Here is a 22,118-nt window from a genome sequence, read left to right on the forward strand (position 1 = left end):
TTAGGTGACATTTCCAAAAATCACCTCAAAATATCTACTCTGCAGCATCGTATTACCCACATACTTTTAGGTATCAAGAGAAATCATCCCAAATATGAAAGCCTAGGGTCCTCTGAACAGTTTGATGCCCAATATGTATAGGTGTACCCAAGCACGTGGCATATAGGGGCCCTAAAATGAAGACCCCCCCTTGTATGTTCTGTCATTTCAGGTACTGCAAAATCAACACATTTACATCGTTTTGGGGGGGGCAAAGGTAGAAAAAAGTAAGTTCACCCCAGAAAACCATATATTTTCGGAAAGTACACATTCCCACGAATCTAAATTGGGTATGCATGTCTTTCTACTACAAAGTACCAAGCCGCAAACCATTCCTAAATTTGGTGATTTTGGGGACATTTCCAAAAATGACTTCAAAATTTCGACCCTGCAGCATCGTATTACCCACATACTTTTAGGTATCAAGACAAATCACCCCAAATATGAAAGCCTGGGGTCCTCTGAACAGTTTGATGCCCAATATGTATAGGTGTACCCAAGCACGTGGCGTATAGGGGCCCCAAAACGAAGACCCCCATATGGTCTGTCATTTCAGGTACTGCAAAATCAACACATTTACATTGTTTTGAGGGGGGCAAATGTAGAAAAAAGTAAGTTCACCCCAGAAAACCATATATTTTCGGAAAGTACACATTCCCACGGATCTAAATTGGGTATGCATGTCTTTGTACTCCAAAGTACCAAGCCGCAAACCATTCCTAAATTTGGTGATTTTGGGGACATTTCCAAAAATGACTTAAAAATTTCGACCCTGCAGCATCGTATTACCCACATACTTTTAGGTATCAAGACAAATCACCCCAAATATGAAAGCCTGGGGTCCTCTGAACAGTTTGATGCCCAATATGTATAGGTGTACCCAAGCACGTGGCGTATAGGGGCCCCAAAACGAAGACCCCCATATGGTCTGTCATTTCAGGTACTGCAAAATCAACACATTTACATTGTTTTGAGGGGGGCAAATGTAGAAAAAAGTAAGTTCACCCCAGAAAACCATATATTTTCGGAAAGTACACATTCCCACGGATCTAAATTGGGTATGCATGTCTTTGTACTCCAAAGTACCAAGCCGCAAACCATTCCTAAATTTGGTGATTTTGGGGACATTTCCAAAAATGACTTCAAAATTTCGACCCTGCAGCATTGTATTACCCACATACTTTTAGGTATCAAGACAAATCACCCCAAATATGAAAGCCTGGGGTCCTCTGAACAGTTTGATGCCCAATATGTATAGGTGTACCCAAGTACGTGGCGTATAGGGGCCCCAAAACAAAGACCCCCATATGGTCTGTCATTTCAGGTACTGCAAAATCAACACATTTACATTGTTTTGGGGGGGGCAAAGGTAGAAAAAAGTGCGTTCACCCCATAAAACCATATATTTTTGGAAAGTACACATTCCTGCGAATCCAAATTGGGTATGCATGTCTTTGTACTCCAAAGTACCAAGTCGCAAGCCTTTCCTAAATTTGGCGATAAAAGCAACTGTTTTTACATTTCTGAAAATCGCCTAAAAATATTGCAATTGGCCGCATTTATCTCACCCAATTTCTTACATACAATTGTAAAACACCATAAATATTGATGCCAATGGTCTACTGAACAGTTTGATGCCCAATATGCATAGATATACCAAGGCAGCTGGCATGTGCGGACCCCAAATAAAAATAGTGAATATGAGTTTTCTCCGCTGCCGATTCGCCTTCTGTGAACATAGACCCTTGACTTCATATTATTTGCCTCAAGACCCTCCTAACAGCAATGACCCCCCAAAACCATACATTTTTGGAAAGTACACATTCTGCCGATTCCAACAAAGATAACGACGTCTTTCTACACGAAACTACCAAACTGCAAAGCTTTTCTAAACATATAGGTTTTTACAACATTTCTGAAAATCGCCTAAAAATGTTGCAGTTTGCCGCATTTATCGGACACAATGTTTTACGTACAAAGAAAAATCTCTCTAAATATGGACGTCAGAGGTCTAATAAATAGTTTGATGCCCAATATGTATAGATTTACCAAAGTATGTGTTGTGTATGGACCCCAAATGAAAAACGTGCCTATGAATTTTCACGCTAGCCAACTAAGCTGCAGAAAAGAGAACCCTAACTGTACGTTATGTGCCGTAAGACCCCCAAACTGTAAAAAGACCCCCAGAAACCCATATATTTTTGGAAAGCACATATTTTGGCGGATCAAACTAAGTAAAATCTATCTTTCTATACCAAAGCACCAAACAGCAAAACGATACTAAAGATACATAGGGAACAATAATGCAGGGATAAAATTGCAATAAAACCACAAAAATAGCGTAAATCAATGAAATAACAAAATAATTGTTCTGACAGCGTAATTAGTGGCCGAAATCGATTATCCAATAGTCACGCTGCCAAAATAACACGTTTTTAGGCAAAAAAAACAAAAGATAACAGTATAATGAATTCGTAAAAAAAAAAAAAACACCTGTTTGTGTATACATATTTGTGCACTAATAAAAGTTATCTGAGTGTGCAAATACATGTAAATAAGTGTAAATAAGTGTAAATAACTGTACAAAAGGGACCAAGTGTGCTAAAATTAAAAAAAAAAAATTTAAAAAAATTCCAATCTTTACTAAAATGCATAAATGTACTGTAAGTATGTGTAGGTGCAGGTAAGTGTGTAAAAAAACGTGCACTTACCGTTTTTGGAGCAGGAGAATCGCTGTCTTCTTTGGAGGAGTCCTGGCAGCGTGTCTGCAGAGTTGCTGCGCAGCAGGAAGTGCGTGGGCGGCTCTGCAGGCAGGAAGAAGGTGAGTGTAGTAGCAGACGCTCCATGCGATGCGTCTGCTACTTTGAAGTCGGATCTGCGACAATCGAGTCGCAGATCCGACTTGACAGCCCCCCAGCCTCGTTGCCTAGGGGGCTGTCTTCTCTCCCCACTCTCTGCGGAGGCGGCAAAAGCCGCCGAAGCAGAGAGAGCGCTCAGCTGCCAAAGAACGTACAATGTACGTTCTTGGCAGCCTGAGCATTTGCCTGCCAGCACGTACGCCGTACGTGCTTGGCAGGCAAAGGGTTAAACCTTGTGGTTTATCAGCATGTTTTTTCCAGCAACTCAGCATTTTTACACAGAATTCCAGCTCTATTGTGGTTGCAATGGGATGATGTGATTGACACAATTGTGCTGCTGCTACTGCAATTATGCCCCATTCACCAATATTACTTCATTTGCACTTGCATTGGAAGTCCAGGTTTCCTCTGGGTCAATAGGTCAAGCAGTGCTCGATTGTGAAGAAAAGACTGAGCGGTGCAGAGCGCACAATTGGTTTTCATCTTTCCAGTATGCAATTTAATCTGGTTGCTAGGGTCCAAATTATCCTAGCAACCGTGCACTAGTATATGAATTGGAAAGGGCTTGAATAGAAATATGAATAAAATAGAATAATATGAATGAAATAATTGTTCAGTGAGTTTACAATTGATCCTTAGCATGCAGCTCAGATTAAAAAACAAACAGTTATGACCCATGTGGCCCCCCTCAAGTCTCTGATTGGTTACTGCCTTGTAACCAATCAGTGGAAACCAAGAGAGCAGCAAAGCAGGAAGTAGTGTTCTGGCTATTATGTTAGACATCCAGTAACTCCAGCCTTTTTACATTAACTTTTTGGCTAACTAACTGTATTGAAACATTTTTTTACTTCTCCACAGCATATTTAACCAGTTTTTATACTGAACAATTCCTTAAAGACCCCAGCATTGTACTACTACAGCAGGGGGACTGTCACACTTTCTGTAGGTGTCTTTTGATTGGCTGTCTGCCCTGCAACAATCCTCATATCTGCAAAGCTGAGAGAATGCTGAGCATTTACCTGTTTTTTTTTTTTGTTTTTTTTTTATTAACAATTTTTGCAAATTTTACAATATCATATAAGAAAGAATAGAGAGAAGAAGTAGTATTAGATGGGGGGGGTTAAGGAAAAAAGGGGGGGAGGGGCATAGGTGGTGAGAGCCACAGCACGTAAGTAAGTATATATAACAACCTTATGTTAAGTATGTAATGTCAGATCTTTTGATTTACAAAAGAAAATCTTTCAAAGTACATTTTCATTCTTGTCCTTTATGAAAGCAAAAGTATGTTCATATAATTGAATTCGCTGCACTTCTGCCTGGATGTCCTCATTTCTGGGTAATGTGGCTTTTTTCCAGTTTCTGGCAATTATTGATCTACTGGCTAAGATTATATAGAAGATCTTTCGTTTTTGGTTGCTCTTTATTTGATGTGGAAAGATGCCCAATAATGCTAAGTCAGGTTGCAGAGAAAATGAAGGATCTATAAGCTGTTGAAGTTGGGTATTGGTCTCTTTCCAGAAATGCTGTACTGTCGGGCATGTCCACCGAATGTGAAATAGGGTATCAGTGTTCTTTTGACACCTCCAGCATTGATTCGATGTTTGTGGGTATGCTTTCTTTATTTTGTCCGGTGTAAAATACCACCTATATAACAATTTGATTGCCGTTTCTTGGTGGTTTAAGGCCCGTGAGTATTTAGGGGTTTGTTTGAAGAGATATTCCCATTGGTCTCGTGCAATGTCTCTTTGAAGATCTTGTTCCCATAACTGTAGGGCAGTTAAGTCGCTTCTAACATGTTTTAATAGTAACGCATTATAAGCCACTGTTGCTCCTTTTCGTTTTAAGAGGGATTTGAGACAAATTTGTTCGAACTTTGTAGCTGGGCTGGTTGTTAGCATCTTATTAGTTTGGAGGAAGTGCCTGATTCGAAGATAAGTATATAGTTGATTATCAGGTAATTTGTATGCATCGTGTATCGTTGAGAAATTTTTAAGACCATCTTGGTTGTATAAGTCACCCAGTTTATCCAGTCCTGCAAGGGTCCATATTTGCAAGGACATATTTGGTATTGCTCCTTCAAGAGTCGAGAGGGGAGCCAATGCTGTTGGAAACTTAACGAGGTTAGTGTTTGATTTTGAAGACTGCCATGCTTGTATTGTTGCTCTCATTGGCAGTGGTAGGAGGTCAACATATGACCTTGTTTTCTTGTGTTGGAGCCATATTAGTGATAGGATAGATTGGTTATATTGTTCATTGTAGATCCAGTGCTCTAGGTCTACCCATTTTTTTGTGTTTGGCGGTAAGTGCCAGTCTGCCAACTGACTTAGTAATGTTGCTTTATAATAAAGTAATAGATTTGGGCATGCCAGACCTGCCTTAAAGCATTTACCTGTTTTAAAGGACAAGTAAAGGTATAAGTGAAGCTGCCTGGCTTTTTAGCCCTAATACTTTTAAGTTTTTAATAATTAGAATTTTTTTAATTACATTTTTTAACCCCCTGTGCTGGGCTAGAACATGTGTAGAAGATGCCCATGCACACCTTGTCTTCCCTTAATTTTTATTCCTTCACTGATGTGTGTGGGTCACATGGAATACTCAAACCCCAATGCTAATTTTGAAAGCACCGAGAAGATGACATGATTTGGCACACTTGCACAATAGGGGTAGAACTACACGAACGCTTCTAACTGCGATAGCATCTGTCCTGATGCACTGAGATGAATTGCAGGCATCACTTCGGATCTAAGTAATAGGAATGTCGTTGTCGCTTCGTGCATCCAATACGACTGTCAGATGAAGATGCAACATGCAGCGTTCGCATCCGACAGTCGTATGCACCCAGCAACAATATCCGACATTCCTATTACTTACCTTGGATTGGGCGCATCCGACGTGACGCCTGCAATTCATCTCAGCGTGTTGGAATGGATGCTATCGTAGGTAAACGCGCTCGTGTAGTTCTACCCTAATACACATCTGTGGGAAGTGACTTTGAGGCAAAGCAAGGAGGCTGTGCATGTTAAAGCACAGGTGCACATTCAAGTGATGAATATTCGAGTATAGTAAATATTCCACAAGTATAAATATAGCAATTTGGGAGATGAGACTGAAGTCAATCTACATGGATTAAACTGATTGTGTCTTTTCTTCTCCTTTAACTGCATTTAGCCCAGTATATCAAACTATTGTAAAAATACACTAAACTATATGTTTTTACATGTTCACCAAGTTTTTTTTCTGATTGCCACCAATACACTCAGTCAATTAGAGCAGGTAAAATCTGACAGCGACTGATTACTTTACTGACAAACAACATTGTGGGAAAACCAACTGGGTTGAGGAAGCACAATAATCCCTTTTTTTGTAAAAAGGAGTTATTAAAGGAAAACTATACCCCCAAAATGAATACTTTAGCAACAGATAGTTTATATCAAATTAAGTGGCATAGTAAAGAATCTTATTAAACTGGAATATATATTTAAGTAAATATTGGCCTTTTACATCTCTTGCATTGAATCACCATTTTGTGATGGTCTCTGTGCTGCCTCAGAGATCACCTGACCAGAAATAATGCAACTCTAACTGTAGCAGGAAGAAGGTTGGAGGCAAAAGACAGAACTCAGGCCTGCCCTTATTTTTTAAAATGGCAGTTTTCTATTTAGAATTACCCAACGGCACATACTACTAAAAAAGTATATTATTGTAAAAATGGTTAATTTACATGAAGTAGGGTTTTACATATTAGCTGTTTTATGCAATATCTTTTTATAAAGACCTACATTATTTGAGGGCTATCCAATACTGTCTGGATGTATGATTATAGTAATAATAGTTCCTCTTTATAAGTATGACTTGTGTTCCCTTTATGCCCACTAGGTGTCTCCATTCTCCCAAGTTTAAATAGATTCAAAATGGATTTATGCAGCTCAACCTTTTCAAATCAGTCAAAGTGGTACACTAAGACCTTAAAGGAGAAGGAAACCCCCTGAGCGCAAAAATCCCTCCCCCCTCCCCTGTGTTGCCCCCCTCCCTCCTCCCCCCTGGCCTACCTGTCCCCCCGGGCAAATGCCCCTAACTTGTTACTCACCTCTCTGCGCAGGTCCTGTCCACGGAGTTCACAGGCGCCATCTTCTCCCAAGCGGTCTTCTTCCTGCTTTTGGCGCATGCGCAGTAGGAGCATTTACCGGTACGGATCTACTGCGCCGAATGTCACGAAGTGAAATCGGAAAACTTTGTGACTTTTGGCGCATGCGCAGTAGATCCGTACCGGATAAATGCTCCTACTGCGCATGCGCCAAAAACGCCTGTCAAAGCAGGAAGAAGACTGCTTGGGAGAAGATGGCGCCTGTGAACTCCGTGGACAGAACCTGCGCAGAGGGGTGAATAACAATTTGCCCGGGGCGACAGGTAGGCTGGGGGGGAGGAGGGGGGGCAACACAGTGGCGGGGGGAGGGTTTTTGCGCTCAGGGAATTTCCTTCTCCTTTAATGGAAACCAACATAAACAGCATGTTCTATGGTAGAGAAATAAATGGGTATTTACACCCCGAGCATCACACTGACCCCTAAAGGGAAACAAAAGCAACATGACATATATTATAATTTCAAACAAGTGTTGATTAATTTCAGTATATACTGTACATCAGAGACCCCACTCAGGTGCTCAGCAGTGCACTGGTTTGTGGTTGGGTAGGGTTTGGTAGCTTTAAAGCTCTATGGCACAGAGTCTAATTATGCATGTGTCAGAACAGTATAGGCTAGTGCCATAATCTGACAGGTTTTCATGAAGTGCAGCAGCCTCCTGGTGCCACTTTTGGATTGTGAGCTAAAAACTGTACTTCGCATCAGCAATAAAATTTGCAACAGCAGTCAGATACCGATGTGTGTGCATCAGTGCAACAGATATGTGTCTGCAGGATTTCTAGGGATTATGTGCCAGTATACCTGCAGTATTAATGGGGATTACATAACAATGTGCCTGTATGATTACTAGGGTTTGTTTGCCAATGTTGCCTCCTTGTATAATGCAGATCACGTGCCAATGTCCCTATAGGATTATTGTGGTTTATGTTGCCTGCAGAAGTAGTGGGAATTATATGACAATGTGTCTGTATAATTACTGGGATTGTGAAAAGGTGCCTGGAAATTAAGGGGATTATTTGCCCAAAATCCTGCAGGATTATAGGTAGATTATATATATATGTGCCATCAGGTTTAAATGACATTGTGTGCCAATGTGCCTGAAGGCTTACTGGGGGAATATATATCAATGTGCCAGCAGCAGGTTTAATGGGCATTATGTGCCAATATGCCAGAAGGATCACTGGGGGATTACATATCAATGTGCCAGCAGCAAGTTTAATGGGGATTATTTGTCAACGTACCTGAAAGATCACTGGAAGATTATATATCAATGTGCCAGCAGGTTTATTGTGGATTAAGTGCCTATGTACATAAAGGATTACTGGGCAGTATATATCAATGTGCCAGTAGATATAATCTGGATTATACATCATGTGCCTATACAGATTCTAATAACAATGGGCCATTTTGCTTTTAATACAAACAAATCCACAGGATAAGAAGGAATCACGTGCAAAGAGATTGCAGGAATACTAGGGATTATTGGCTAGTCTGTTTGAATGATTACTAGTAATTTTGCAGAAATTGCCATTGTACCACTTATTGCTGGGCATAATGCCATTTAGAGGAAAACTATACCCCCAAAATGAACACTTAAGCAACAGATATATTACAGATATATATATTAAAGAATCGTACCAAACTGGTCTATAAATTTACGTAAATATTGTCCTTTTACATTACTTGCCTTGAGCCACTATTTCGTGATACTGCCTCAGAGATCACCTGACCAGAAATACTACGACTCTAAGGGGCACATTTACTAAGGGTCGAATATCGAGGGTTAATTAACCCTCGATATTCGACCATCAAAGTAAAATCCTTCGACTTCAAATATGGAAGTCGAAGGATTTACCGCAAATACTTCGATCGAGGAAAAATCGCTCGATCGAACGATTAAATCCTTCGATACGAACGATTTTAATCCATCGATCGAAGGATTTTCCTTCGATCAAAAAAAGCATAGAAAGCTTATGGGGAAGGTCCCCATAGGCTAACATTGATGCTCGGTAGGTTTTAGGTGGCGAAGTAGGTAGTCAAAGTTTTTTTTAAAGAGACAGTACTTTGACTATCGAATGGTCGAATAGTCAAAATTTTTTAGTTCAAATCATTTGATTCAAAGTCGAAGGTCAAAGTAGCCTATTCGATGGTCGAAGTACCCAAAAAAAACCTTCGAAATTTTTTAACTTCGAATCCTTCACTCAAGCTTAGAAAATGTGCCCCTAACTGTAACAGGAAGCAAAAGACACAACTCTGTCTTTTAATTGGCTCATGTGACCTAACATGTATAGTTTGTTTGGTATGTTTGTGTGCAGCGTGAATCATAGGATCCCAGGGGACGGCCCTTATTTTTTAAAATGGCAATTTTCTATTTATGATTACCCAATGACACATACTACTAAATAAGTATATTATTACAAAAATGGTTTATTTACATGAAGCAGAGTTTTACATATGAGCTGTTTTATGCAATATCTGTTTACAGAGACCTACATTGTTTGGGGGTATAGTTTTCCTTTAAAGAGCACTTATCACTCCAGATGCGGAAATTAATAAAATATTTGCAAGCAACGCCCTCATCTAGCAATCTGACACTCACATCAGGAGCTCTCATCTTGTTTGCTCATTATTCTAAACTCTGCCGGTATTGTTCCAACTTCTACCTGTGACGTCGACGCACGCGCACATTTCCCATTCACGGTCGTCGCTCCTTCTCGCGTACATCCGGATTCTATCTGTGCGCACGCGTGCTGGGCACTTGTCCTCGCGTATGTGCTGACGTCAGGCCGCCGTGGTTGTTAGAGCGGAGCAAGGGAAAGAGGGGCGGCGTGTTGTACGTGCGCTGCTGGCGTAGCGAAGCGGTCAGTTCAGGGGTTCAAAGAGGAGAAAACATGGCGGATAACAAAGGAGGAGGTGGCGGTGGGGGAGAGACCGAGGGGGACGCGAGCAGCAATAATAACAACAATAGTAATGGCGCCGGGGAGACCGGCAGTCCTGGTGAGACAGAGAGCCAAGCCGTGGAGGAGCCGGAGAGTGCTGAGAAGGCCCCCGTTGCGGCGGTCCCTACAGATACCCCGGCAGAGGAAAACCCTGCCCCGTCCTCCTCGTCAGTGGCCTCTTCTTCTGCTACTCCTGCATCATCTTCCTCGTCTCCTCTAGTGGTGAACTTACTGGATACGTGCGCTGTGTGTAAGCTCAGCCTGCAAAGCCGGGACACTGAGCCCAAGCTCCTGCCATGTTTGCACTCATTCTGTCGCCGCTGTCTGCCTGAGCCCGAGAGGCAGCTCAGTGTCCCTGGTGGAACTAATGGAGACATCCAGCAAGGTGAGGCGCGTCGCTGTCCTTCCCCAGCTGCTGCTGGACTGCACCTCCCACATTCCCCGGAACTTCAGCATCATCCGGACAAGTTGAAAGGGTCCATCTTAAAGGAAGCGCTCTGATTGCACATGGGCTGCCTTCTAGTTGTTGTTTTTCCTCGGTTATTAACAGCTCAGAGATGTAATTCAACTGCAACCGGAGTTACAAGTTATAGTGCTTTGACAGCGCAATTCATCAGAAGGATTTGGGAGTTGTAGCTCAGCAGCAGCTGGAAAGGTTTGGTGCTAGTGTGTTGACCATGCTGCCAGGATGCTGTTTTCATGCTAGAGCCTGGCCTCTGACACATGGCACGTGATACCTGATAATACAATTGTTGACAAATATATAAGGTTTCTTGTGACTCTAGATTTATTTCCACTGCTGGTGTTAATGTTCTTGCTCTAGCATTACGAAAGGTTTCTGATATTTCTATACTGGTTTAATAGGTCTTTTCAAAGGGTGACTCATTGGTTTAGGTTTAAATGTAATCATATTCTTATAGTTGGATACTTTTTGATTTAGATGCAGAACCCTTGCGGCTGTGTCTTTTTGAGTTTGGCCATAGCTTCAACGTGCACTTCAGTCAGTTCCTGGAAATCCGGGCCACTCTCTTATCTTTTTTTGTAGTAGGGTTTGACCATAAGATTGTATCACAGTTTGAGAGTCGAATTAAGACTTTTCATTTGTACACATCCTGTTATACATTGCTAAGGCCAGAGACAGACAAGAAGATTTGGGTAGATTAGTCTGCCGGGCGACAAATCTACTTTCTTCGGACGACTAGTTTCCCCTTCCTGCCGGCTAGAATCAGAGCGCTTTGTTTTCCGAAGTTGCCTGAAGTTTCCTCATGAGGCAACTTTGAGAAACTTTAGAAAACAAAGCGCTCAGAGTGCCATCCCGCTGGCAGGGAGGCAGTTCAGGGAGATTAGTCGCCTGAAAAGGAGGCAATTTGTCGCCGGTTGACTAAAGCTGGCCATAGACTCAAAGATCCGCTCGTTTGGCGGCATCGCCGAACGAGTGGACGAGCGGATCGCCAAACAAGCGGATCTTTCCCCGATATGCCATAAACGGCATGGCTGTATCGGGGGGTAATTCCGCCGTATGGCCGAACGATCTAATTACGATACGCCAAGGGATACCGACGGGTTGGTCGGTTAAAAATCAAACCTTCCTGATCGATATCGTGGCCAGATATTGATCAGGAAGACCCGTCGGAAGCCCCCCTACACGGGCATATAAGCTGTCAAATTGGTCCAAACGACCGATATCGGCAGCTTTATCTGCCCGTGTATGGCCACCTTTGTCTGCCCTTATGGTCTCTCATTGCCTATTCAATTTGCATGGTCATTTCAATTTCATTACTCTCTCACAGTAGTTGCTGGGTAATGGCTGTGAGTGGCTTAGACAAGACGGGTACAACTACACTAGCTATATGTTAATAGAATTGGAAGTTGCCTTTTGTTTTTATGCATGGTAACCTTGCATTAGGTATCGTGCATACTGGCATTTTACATTCAATACCTGTCCTGAATATTCATATATAAATTTGAAAATGAGTCCTTGCTATTCTGTGTGGCACATGGATGTGTCGACTTCCATTGCCTTTGGCAGAGAACAGCGATGGGCAAAATGCCCCTGTACAATTGTTGCCAAAGCTACTGTCCTTGAATGGAAAGGCTGAGAGTAGAAATAGGAGCTGTTTACATTTCAGGGGGTCGTTGCTATGAGGTCCCACCAAAACGTTCATATGGTAATGGCTGAATATATGGGTTATTGAAATGGGGTGAAATCGAAATGTTGTCAGGCTTCCAGGGAGTAGCACCAGCTAAAATTCACACCCAGGTTAGTGTGGCTAAATGGGTAAAAGTATACTTGAATCAGAAGGGCCACATGTGAAGCACACTTGTCACTATTTCATCATCTTCTCATAGCATTTCCACATCAGTAAAATAAAATTGTAGGCGCTGATGTCTGCTTTTTTTTATGGCATGCGCTTTAATCAGGCCATAGACGTGTAGATTTACCTTCATATCGGACGAACAATCTTTTGGTGCCATCTCCCGACCTGCCACTAACCATTCAGATCAAATATAATAGTAAAAGAACAGATCAGACGATGTTCTGCCCCTGACAGCAATCGTATGAAAGTTATATCCGACAAAAGCTGGCGACAGTCTCCCACTAATATCGTCAGATCTAGGGATGCACTGAATCTAGGATTCGATTCGGGATTCGGCCTTTTTCAGCAGGATTTGGATTCGGCCGAATCCTTCTGCCCGGCCGAACCAAATCCGAATTCTAATTTGCATATGTAAATTAAGGGCAGGGAGGAAAATCACGTGACTTTTTTTACAAAACAAGGAAGTAAAAAATGTTTTCCCCTTCCCACCCCATATTTGCATATGCAAATTAGTGTTCTGGTTCGGAAGAATCTTTTGCAAAGGATTCGGGAGTTCTGCCGAATCCAAGAAAGTGGGTCTGGTGCATGTCAGATCGGCAATACATGCAGAGATATTATCGGTAGCCGAAATTTTTTAACCTGTCCAATCGTCTGAACGACTGATCACCATGGCACGAAAAATGTCAGGACATTCCACACACAGCCCGAAAATCGTACGAATCTTATCTTTGGCCAGCTTTACTGTGCTACTAAATGAGCTTACTCTTGAACCAACTTTGATGTGTGCTGGTAAAAACTCTTACAGTAGCAGAGATATTGTGTATAATATGCCTCTAGAACTGACGCTAATTTCACACTTTATTTTACTGTAGGTTTTCAGGAAAGGTAGCTGTGACTGCTAAAAAAAAAAAAATATTTTTTTACTGATCATGCTTCATTGTGGTCACAGGGAATTTTCAATGGGTATGACACGCACAAATCTTCTTTTCCAAGTTCACATAGAAGTTACTTAGAAGCTATACTTCTATAGTTCTCATTAAATGGTTTGTTTAGCTTTAAAGGAACAGTTCAGTGTGAAAAAAAAACAGGGTAAATAGGCTGTGCAAAATAAAAAATGTTTCTAATATACCGGTAGTTAGTTAGCCAAAATTGTAATATATAAAAGCTGGAGTGACTGGATGTCTGATATAATAGCCAGAACACCACTTCCTGCTTTTCAGCTCTATAACTATGAGCTAGTCAGCAACTTGAAGGGGGGCTACATGGGTCATATCTGTTCACTGACTTTGTAAATGATCCTCGGCATTCAGCTCAGATTCAGAAACAACAGATGTGCCCCCCCTCAAGTCTCTGATTGGTTACTGCCTGGTAACCTGTAAACCAAGAGAGCTGAAAAGCAGGAAGTAGCTAACTATATTAGAAACATTTTTTTTTGCACAGCCTATCTATTTACCCAGTTTTTATTTTTACACTGAACAATTCCTTTAAGTTCATGTTTAGTAGGATGCAGAGAGTGATATTTTGAGACCATTTGCAGTTGGTTTTCATATTTTTAATTCACATTATTTAGCTTTTTATTCAGCAGCGCTTCAGTTTGCAATTTCAGTAATGTGGATACTAGGGTTCCAATTACACTAGCAACTATACATTGGTTTGACTAAAAGACTGGAATATGAACAGTAGAAGGCCTGAATAGGATGAGTAATACAAAGTAGCGATAACAATACATTTTTATTCTTACACTAATTTTGTTTTTAACATTTGAATCATTTAACATTTATCATTTCATTACTCTCTCACAGAAGTTGCTGGGTAATGGCTGTGAGTGGTTTGGACAAGACGAGTAAAGCTACACTAGCTATATGTTAATAGAATTGGAAGTTGCCTTTTGTTTTTATGCATGGTAACCTTGCATTAGGTATTGAATATTCATTGAATTGAATATTCATATATAAATTTGAAAATGAGTCCTTGCTATTCTGTGTGGCACATGGATGTGTCGACTTCCATTGCCTTTGGCGGAGAACAGCGATGGGCAAAATGCCCCTGTACAATTGTTGCCAAAGCTACAGTCCTTGAATGGAAAGGCTGAGCGTAGAAATAGGAGCTGTTTGCATTTCAGTGGGTCGTTGCTATGAGGTCCCACCAAAACGTTCATATGGTAATGGCTGAATATATGGGTTATTGAAATGGGGGGAAATTGAAATGTTGCCAGGCTTCCAGGGAGTAGCACCAGCTAAAATTCACACCAGGTTAGTGTGGCTAAATGGGTAAAAGTATACTTGAATCAGAAGGGCCACATGTGAAGCACACTAGTCACTATTTCATCATCTTCTCATAGCGTTTCCACATCAGTAAAATAAAATTGTAGGCGCTAACAATGCATTTTTATTCTTACCCTAATTTTGTTTTTAACATTTGAAAGCTGGAAATGGTCTGAAGGAGAAGGAAAATAATTTCAAAAACTGTAAATTAGAAAAAAATAAGGGGCAGTTGAAAATTTGCTTAGAATTTGCCATTCTATAACATACTATGAGTATGGAGAAGTCAACCCCTTCGGCGCTAAAATCCCTCCCTTCTCCCCTGTGTTGCCCCCCCGGCCTACCCCCCCGGGGGCAAATGCCCCTAAATTGCTACTTACCCCTCAGTACAGGTCCTGTCCATGAAGTTCACAGGCACCATCTTCTCCCGTGCGGTCTTCTTCCTGGATTGCCTGGCGTTTGGCGGTGCATGCGCAGTAGGAGCATTTTCTGGTTCAGCTCTACTGCGCATGCGCTGAAAGTCACGAAGTTTATCACTATAGTGATACAGACACCAGAAATTCAATCTTTTCTTACATTTATCATTGCACTGTCTTTGCATGCTATTTATAGTTTGGCCATAAAAGTATTTGCCTGATGTTTTTACATTACCTTTCTTACCCCCATGTTCCTGTATAAGGGGGCTGCCATATTTGTGCAGCAGTTATTAGAAACTATAACGGACAGGCTGAGAAGGGACAGTCAGGATTAGGAACTTCAAGTAACAAATACTTACAAAAGCAAGTCTATCATTGAAAAACGTTCAACATGACCTAAAGGCAACTTTTAATGTACATTAATATTGTGAAGAGTAGGTTTTTAAGTGTCTATCACTTTAAGCACATAGCACATAAAAGTTGCATGTCCTCAGATTACTTACTGTACATTTCCAAAATGTCTTTGGAAAAAAACACAGTGGAAACTAGTCTAGGTTACTAAAGTCATACTCAAGCCTAACATAATTCACAATGTGTTTAAATATACCAGCATTGTTTGAAAAAAATAAACACAGCAGTGAGGGTAGACCAATATCTCCAAAAAAAAAAAATACATAAAAGTAGCTGTCATTGGACTGGAAAGGAGTTTTTTTTTTGGTGTGCTACCACCATTAATGTGGTCTTAAAAATATGCATATGGTTTAAAGTGGCTGTGGTTTTAAAATGGGTAGTGGTCAACACTGGCTTCCATTATCAGTCAAGAACATTTCTGTCCCTTAAAACCACAGAAGTTGGACAACACTGTCTAGCAGTCTGATGAATGAGTCAGTGTTTGGTGAAAGCAAGGGGAACTCACTGTGAAGATTTATGATAAGGCCCCTTGTTCCAGTCCAGACATTCTTCACAGCTCTGTCCTACATACTTTGTGACACAAATGTATAAAATATAGATGTAATCGAATTAAGCAAGTGTTTATGCAAAATAAGGTATTCATCCACTCTTCGGTGCTTTATTTTATTAGAGCATAGTTTTAGGAAATAAATGGCTTTGTTTTAGGGCAGGGGTCCCCAACCTTTTTCATCCGTGAGCAACATTCAGATGTAAAAAGAGTAGGGGAGCAACACTAGCATGAAACACGTTCCTGGGGTGCCAAATAAGGGCTGTGATTGGCTATTTGGACTGACAGCCTATAAGAGGCTCTACTTGGCATTACACCTGGTTTTTATGCAACTAAATTGCTTCCAAAAATAAAATACTGCTTTGAGGACACTGAGAGCAACATCCAAGGGGTTGGGGAGCAACATGTTGCTCACAAGCTACTGGTTGGGGTTCACTGATTTTAAGGCATACAGCTTTTCAGAAGGACAGGGCTTCAGCAGAATCTGATGAGTGTTCTATTTTATTTTTTGATTTGTTGCTTAGTTCTGTTGTATTGCTGTTTATAAGAGGTTTGGTCGCACCAGAACTTTGTTGCATCTATTTGGATTTGTTACATTTTTTTTGTTTTTTAAGAAAAGCCTGGGCCTGTTTCAGCACACTAACCATATGCACAATGTAAGGCCTGTATAGCATTGATTTAATGAGATGGCAATGGAGGATTTTGAATGGCTTTCACTGAGCCTTAACCTAAATGCCTGTGAGATGAATTAGAAGAGTAAGCCAGGCCTGACTGCCAGACATTGGTGCCCAGCCACCTTAATACTCTTGTGGCTGAATGAAAACAAATTCTACCAGCAGTGTTACAATATTTGGCAGAAAGCCATGCCTAACTGTAGAGGATGTGAAAAGCATTTAAGATATCAACCTTGTTTGGCATAATGAAAGAAAATGCAATTCTAACTCATTTTCAAAGGACTTAATGTTATTTGTAAACACAATTGCAATTCAAAGCTACATTGTTTCAAAAGGCAGAACCAGGTGTGAATACAGAAAACAGGGTAACATATTACATTAATTTGCAGATACATTTACTAAAAATTGAAATGTGAATATACTGTAAAATAGCTTAGTAGCTTTTTTTCATTATATAAAAACTATTTTTGGATGGATATTAACTCTTCTAGTTTAACAGTAGTTTTCTAAAGCTATCTGTTAGTATTTTTTGTAGTTTATTCATTGGATATATTTTTTGTTCTGGCATGTAGTTTCCTGTATTGCTCTTAACCCATCATTAGATGTGCAATAGGATTTTCGTGTTCAAGAATAAATAAATATGGGCAACGTGCTGTAGTTCTCAATTATACAGTTATTGCAAATTATCTGTGTGCTTTTATGTATACAAAATCTATCCTAAGAAATTATTTTAGGAATATTGTATGGTATAGTGGTAGCCTGACTAAAATGTCGTGTCAAAATTTTTGAAAACCATTACATTAGTGGGAACGTATTGCAGTAGTTAGAAATGCTGAGCCCAAGAATCCATGTATTCTTGTTCCAATTTAACAGTAAGCATTAACCTTTTAAGCAATATTGGTTGGTGTAGCAGCTTTGCTATTATCCTATTGTGGGGCCTGGACGGAAAAGAAGACTGAAAAACAAATTTAAAGTGTCCATACTGGTATAGAATCAGTAATTTGGAAACCAGGTATCCAGAAAGCTCAGAATTAACTGGGAGGCCGTCTCCCATAGACGACATTTTAATCAAATAATTCCGATTTTTTAAAATGATTTCCTTTTTTTTCTTTTGTAAAACGGTACCTTGTACTTGATCTCAACTAAAATATAATTAAACCTTATTGAAGGCAAACACTCCTATTGGGTTTAAAGGACCAGTAACAGCAAAAATGTTATAAAAATTTTTTTTTCATATGCTACTAAAAAAGATGGCAACACATATAAAACTTTAAAATGGCTTAAGTCTTTATTAAGAAATAACTTACCGAAACTCCGCTTGCGCTCCTCTTCAGAAATGGCAACAGGGCGACAATCCATCGATTCGATTTCTCCTATAAGGAAGGCAGGGAGGAGAAATGGAGTGCCGCACGATGGATCGCCGACCGACTTTTCTGAAGAGGAGCGCAAGCAGAGTTTCTGTAATTTATTTCTTAATAATGACTTAGTGACTTTAAAGTTTAATATGTGTTGGTATCTTTTTTTCATAGCATACTAATATATTTTTTTTTTTGAAAAAATTGCAGTTACTGGTCCTTTAATGTTTATATGATATTTTAGTTGGCTTAATGTATGGAGATCCAAATGGTGGAAAGATCCCTTATCCACAAAATAATAAAAATAATTAAATTTAGCTCAATAATGCAAAAGCAAATGTTTTATTCCCCTTTTTTTTATTAATAAAATGTTTTAAATAAATAAACTGGCTGGCCAGCTCTAAAACAAATGAATAAATATAAAGAAGCACACACTTTACTTAAAATTCATCAAAAATCAAGAGCAACTATCAGAAATCAAAAAGAAGTCTCCACAATTCATAGATAATTAGCTAAAAATAGTCTTTATTAATCCCAAAAGTTTGAAAAAAATTCAATTAATCCAAAAGTTACCACAGATTCCATAGCAACCAGGCAATTAATTAAACCCAGAAAGGGGTAACAAAATATTTTTCAGTATCTCTAATTAATCCAGGAGTTGCTACATAGATTCCATACAAACCAGATAATATTTGTTCATGCAGTCAGGCTGTAGGCACCTAAATGGTCGAAAAGATCAAATCCGGGCATTTAGGAAGAAATGTAAAAACACCAAAGGGAGATTATATTCTAAAACAAGTATTAAAGCAAGTCCTTTTACTATATACAAGGGAGTTTACATGGGGCTTATCATTGAACCCTCCTGCTATATATAGGCACTTATCCACCTGAAAAAAATGGAAAGCTCTCACCACCAGATAATGCAAACTTGTTATGATGATGTTCTGAAATGATTTGCAATTGGTTTTTATTTTTGGTTGTTGATTTATTTAGCTTTTTATTCAGCAGCTCTCCAGTTTGCAATTTCAGCAATCTGGTTGCTAGGGTCACCATAACCCTAGCAACCAGGCTTTGATTTAAATAAGAGACTAAAATATCAATAGGAGAGGGACTGAATAGACATATGTTATAAAAAGTAGCAATAACAATGAATTAGCTTTTTTTAAGATGGGGTCAGTGACTCCCATTTGAAAGCTGGAAAGAGTCAGAAGATGAAGGCTAATTATTAAAAAACTATAGAAAATAAATGAGTGCCAATTGAAAAGATGCTTAGGAATAAGCCATTCTATAATGTACTAAAACATACTTTACTTAAAGTTGACCCACCCATTTAAATGTGAAAAGAAATTATGTCTTGTGAAACGTATAGAAACCTGCAATTGAGTAGTGAGGGCTTATGGGCAATGCATAACATTTTCTTTTCCCCCTGCCTGATATACAGCTACTACTGTTGTATTGGAGGCACAGAAATTTAATATAACATGTTTGTTTCTTTTGTTCTTTTTAAAGTTTTATTGAATGCTGTAAAACATTTATTTGAAATATTTTTTTATAGCCTAACACATTCACTGTTGGGCAATAAAGGAAGTAGGTGTGTGTGTATATATGTATATGTCTGGGTGTTTATTTAGGAGCTTTCTACCAGTGACAGTTTGTTTTTATAAACTGTAAATCCTTTGGGAGTATAGCATCTGTTGTTCTGGGATTTTAAACTAGACTCCTTGAAGACTTGTCTGTTCTTGAGGGACCATACATGATGTTTTTCATAAAGAAAAACATTTTGTTTCCCAAAAGCTTACATGTTTCAGAATGTCTTATACAGGAAAAATAAGGTTTAACCCTTTAACTGGCACAGATTATAGAATCTTTGTCATCTCAAAAATACCAGTGTGTCAGACTTGTAGTTTAGGGCTACATACTGTCCTATGTTGACTGACTTGCACTTAAAGGAACAGTAACATAAAAATATTCGTATTTTAAATTAATAAAATTATAATGCAGTGTTTCCCTGCACTGGTAAAACTGCTGTGTTTGCTTCAGAAACACTAGTTTTGTGTGTGTGTGTGTATATATATATATATATGTGTATGTGTATGTGTATGTATATGTATATGTATATATATATATATATTCAATAGGGTGGCACACCGCTTCTTGGTTCCATACCTGGGTGCCCGGTAAAAAAAGATATGTAGTACAAAAATTACCAGCAACACCAGGATTTCAGTGAAAAAGTAATATATTCATATGTTCATATGTAGCCAACGTGACGTTTCGGTCCTCTCAGGGACCTTTCTCAAGGCAACCACACCTCTCATTACAACAAGTTTAAATAGCCAATAGTGAATAAACAATTAAGGGAGTGACATCACCTTATTACAGTGGTCAGTGCAATGTAGATTTTTTAAAAAATTTCAAGCATTTTAAAAACTATGCTATGACATAAAAAATTCTCACATATTATTAATAAAGGTGATTAAGATACAGTTATAATATCATATAAAATTTAGATAACGGACACCCGTTATATATTGTGAATCCTGTGTACCAAAAGTGCAAAGTGCAATAAAAATATAAAATACTATAAACATCTGTATCTAGTCTGTCATGGCTCAAGACCCCTCCGTAAATTATGCTCATGTTAGTTAATTTAATATTCTGCTATATGTTTTTGTTCAAACAAATCCATGGTAAATACATCTATAATAAATCCTATATGAACATATCCAGGGAATATATAAACCATATTAGTCAGTTCCTGTAGCCTATCTACTTATCCTGCGGATAAAAAACAATTTAACTGTAATGCCGTATTTAGGCCCCTTGGGGCCACACAATCTAATTCATATGTCCAAAATACCTCCCTCTGGAGCAACATGCGGTCTATATTCCCCCCTCTTGGGGTATCCAGGATACAGTCGATAGGCATACATTTAAAAGAAGAGGCAGGGTGTTTAGCTTGCAACCAGTGCTGAGCTACTGGTTGTTTGGATATATCCTGCTTAACATTTTTCTTTGGTTTTGGATCCAATGCTGCCCGAATTGTTGAACGATGCATACTAATCCTTTCGCGTAATTGTCTATTAGTCTTCCCGCAGTATATAAGGCCGCAGGGGCATTTGATTATATAGACCACATTTCGGGATGTAAAAGTAAGTCTGTGCTTTATATCATACGATTTCCCAGTGTGTGGATGAAAGAATGTCTTTCCCAGAATCAGTGTATTGCACATTACACAATTGCCACATTGAAATGAGCCCATTTTTTGTGCACCCCTCTGATTACTGTCGTATTTGCTTACCGGATCTGCGGAGGATAATAACTCCTTTAAGTTCTTGTTTCGCCTATGTCCGAACCGGATCGTATTTGTATTTACTGCAGTTAATTCTCTGTCCGTTTTTACTATCGGCCAAAGCTGCAAAACAGAATTTTTTATTATTGGGGTATGGGCATCATAAGTTGTGGTATAATATAGCACATTATCTTTATTCTCCCTCCTTTTCTGATACATTTCACCTTTAAGAGAAATAAAGACAAATAGATCCGTTTTACCAGTGCAGGGCAACAGTACATTATATTTTCATCACTTTAAAACACTTTAATTATTTGTGTTACTGTTCCTTTAAAGGGTTCTATACTGTACCAGCATTGTAGGCAAATTAGTCCAACCCAAGGAAATTGTAGTTTCAATTTTTTTGGGTTAAAAACCTCTGGATGATACAGCTAAGGGCCATTATGTGTTCCTAACGAGGGCTACAACATGAATGTATCTGATAGCACATGACCAGGCAAAATGACTGGAGATGGCTGCCTACAAACCAATATTACAACTAAAAAAATACACTTGCTGGTTCAGGAATGACATTTTATATTGTAGACTGGATTATTTTTTACATCATAAAAATCATGAGACAATCCCTTTAAGACTATTAAATATATTTAAGACTAATACCACACAGGGACTGATCTTGGCTTGTAGAAAAGCACCCAGAGCTGGCAGTAGCGAATGTGTGTATATATAAATATATAAATATATATATGTGTGTTTCAGCGTTTTTATATGTTATATGCAAACATTGGGGCTGTTTAAACAAGCAGGCCAAGATTCGCATACATGTGGCATTAACCTTAAAAATAAAAACCATATTATCCATATTAT

The 22,118-nt window shown here is 39.3% G+C and overlaps 1 protein-coding gene and 1 long non-coding RNA gene across 4 annotated transcripts in view; one reads left to right on the forward strand and one right to left on the reverse strand.

Moving 5' to 3' along the window:
* Positions 1 to 9,818, reverse strand: part of LOC108708066 — a 30,531-nt gene extending 20,713 nt beyond the window's left edge. For both annotated transcript variants that reach the window (XR_001934370.2, XR_001934369.2), the window contains exon 1: positions 9,702 to 9,818. This is a non-coding gene — a long non-coding RNA (uncharacterized LOC108708066). The remainder of the gene's footprint in view (positions 1 to 9,701) is intronic.
* trim33.L (tripartite motif containing 33 L homeolog) overlaps positions 9,780 to 22,118 on the forward strand; it is a 77,452-nt gene continuing 65,113 nt past the window's right edge. Inside the window, exon 1 of one of the 2 annotated variants that reach the window (XM_018245286.2) lies at positions 9,780 to 10,362. In XM_018245286.2, the coding sequence (XP_018100775.1) occupies positions 9,930 to 10,362 (433 nt within the window). In that variant the 5' untranslated portion in view covers positions 9,780 to 9,929. 2 annotated transcript variants of the gene reach the window in all.

The sequence above is a fragment of the Xenopus laevis genome, chromosome 2L (assembly GCF_017654675.1).
Source record: "Xenopus laevis strain J_2021 chromosome 2L, Xenopus_laevis_v10.1, whole genome shotgun sequence".
NCBI classification, from domain to species: Eukaryota; Metazoa; Chordata; class Amphibia; order Anura; family Pipidae; genus Xenopus; species Xenopus laevis.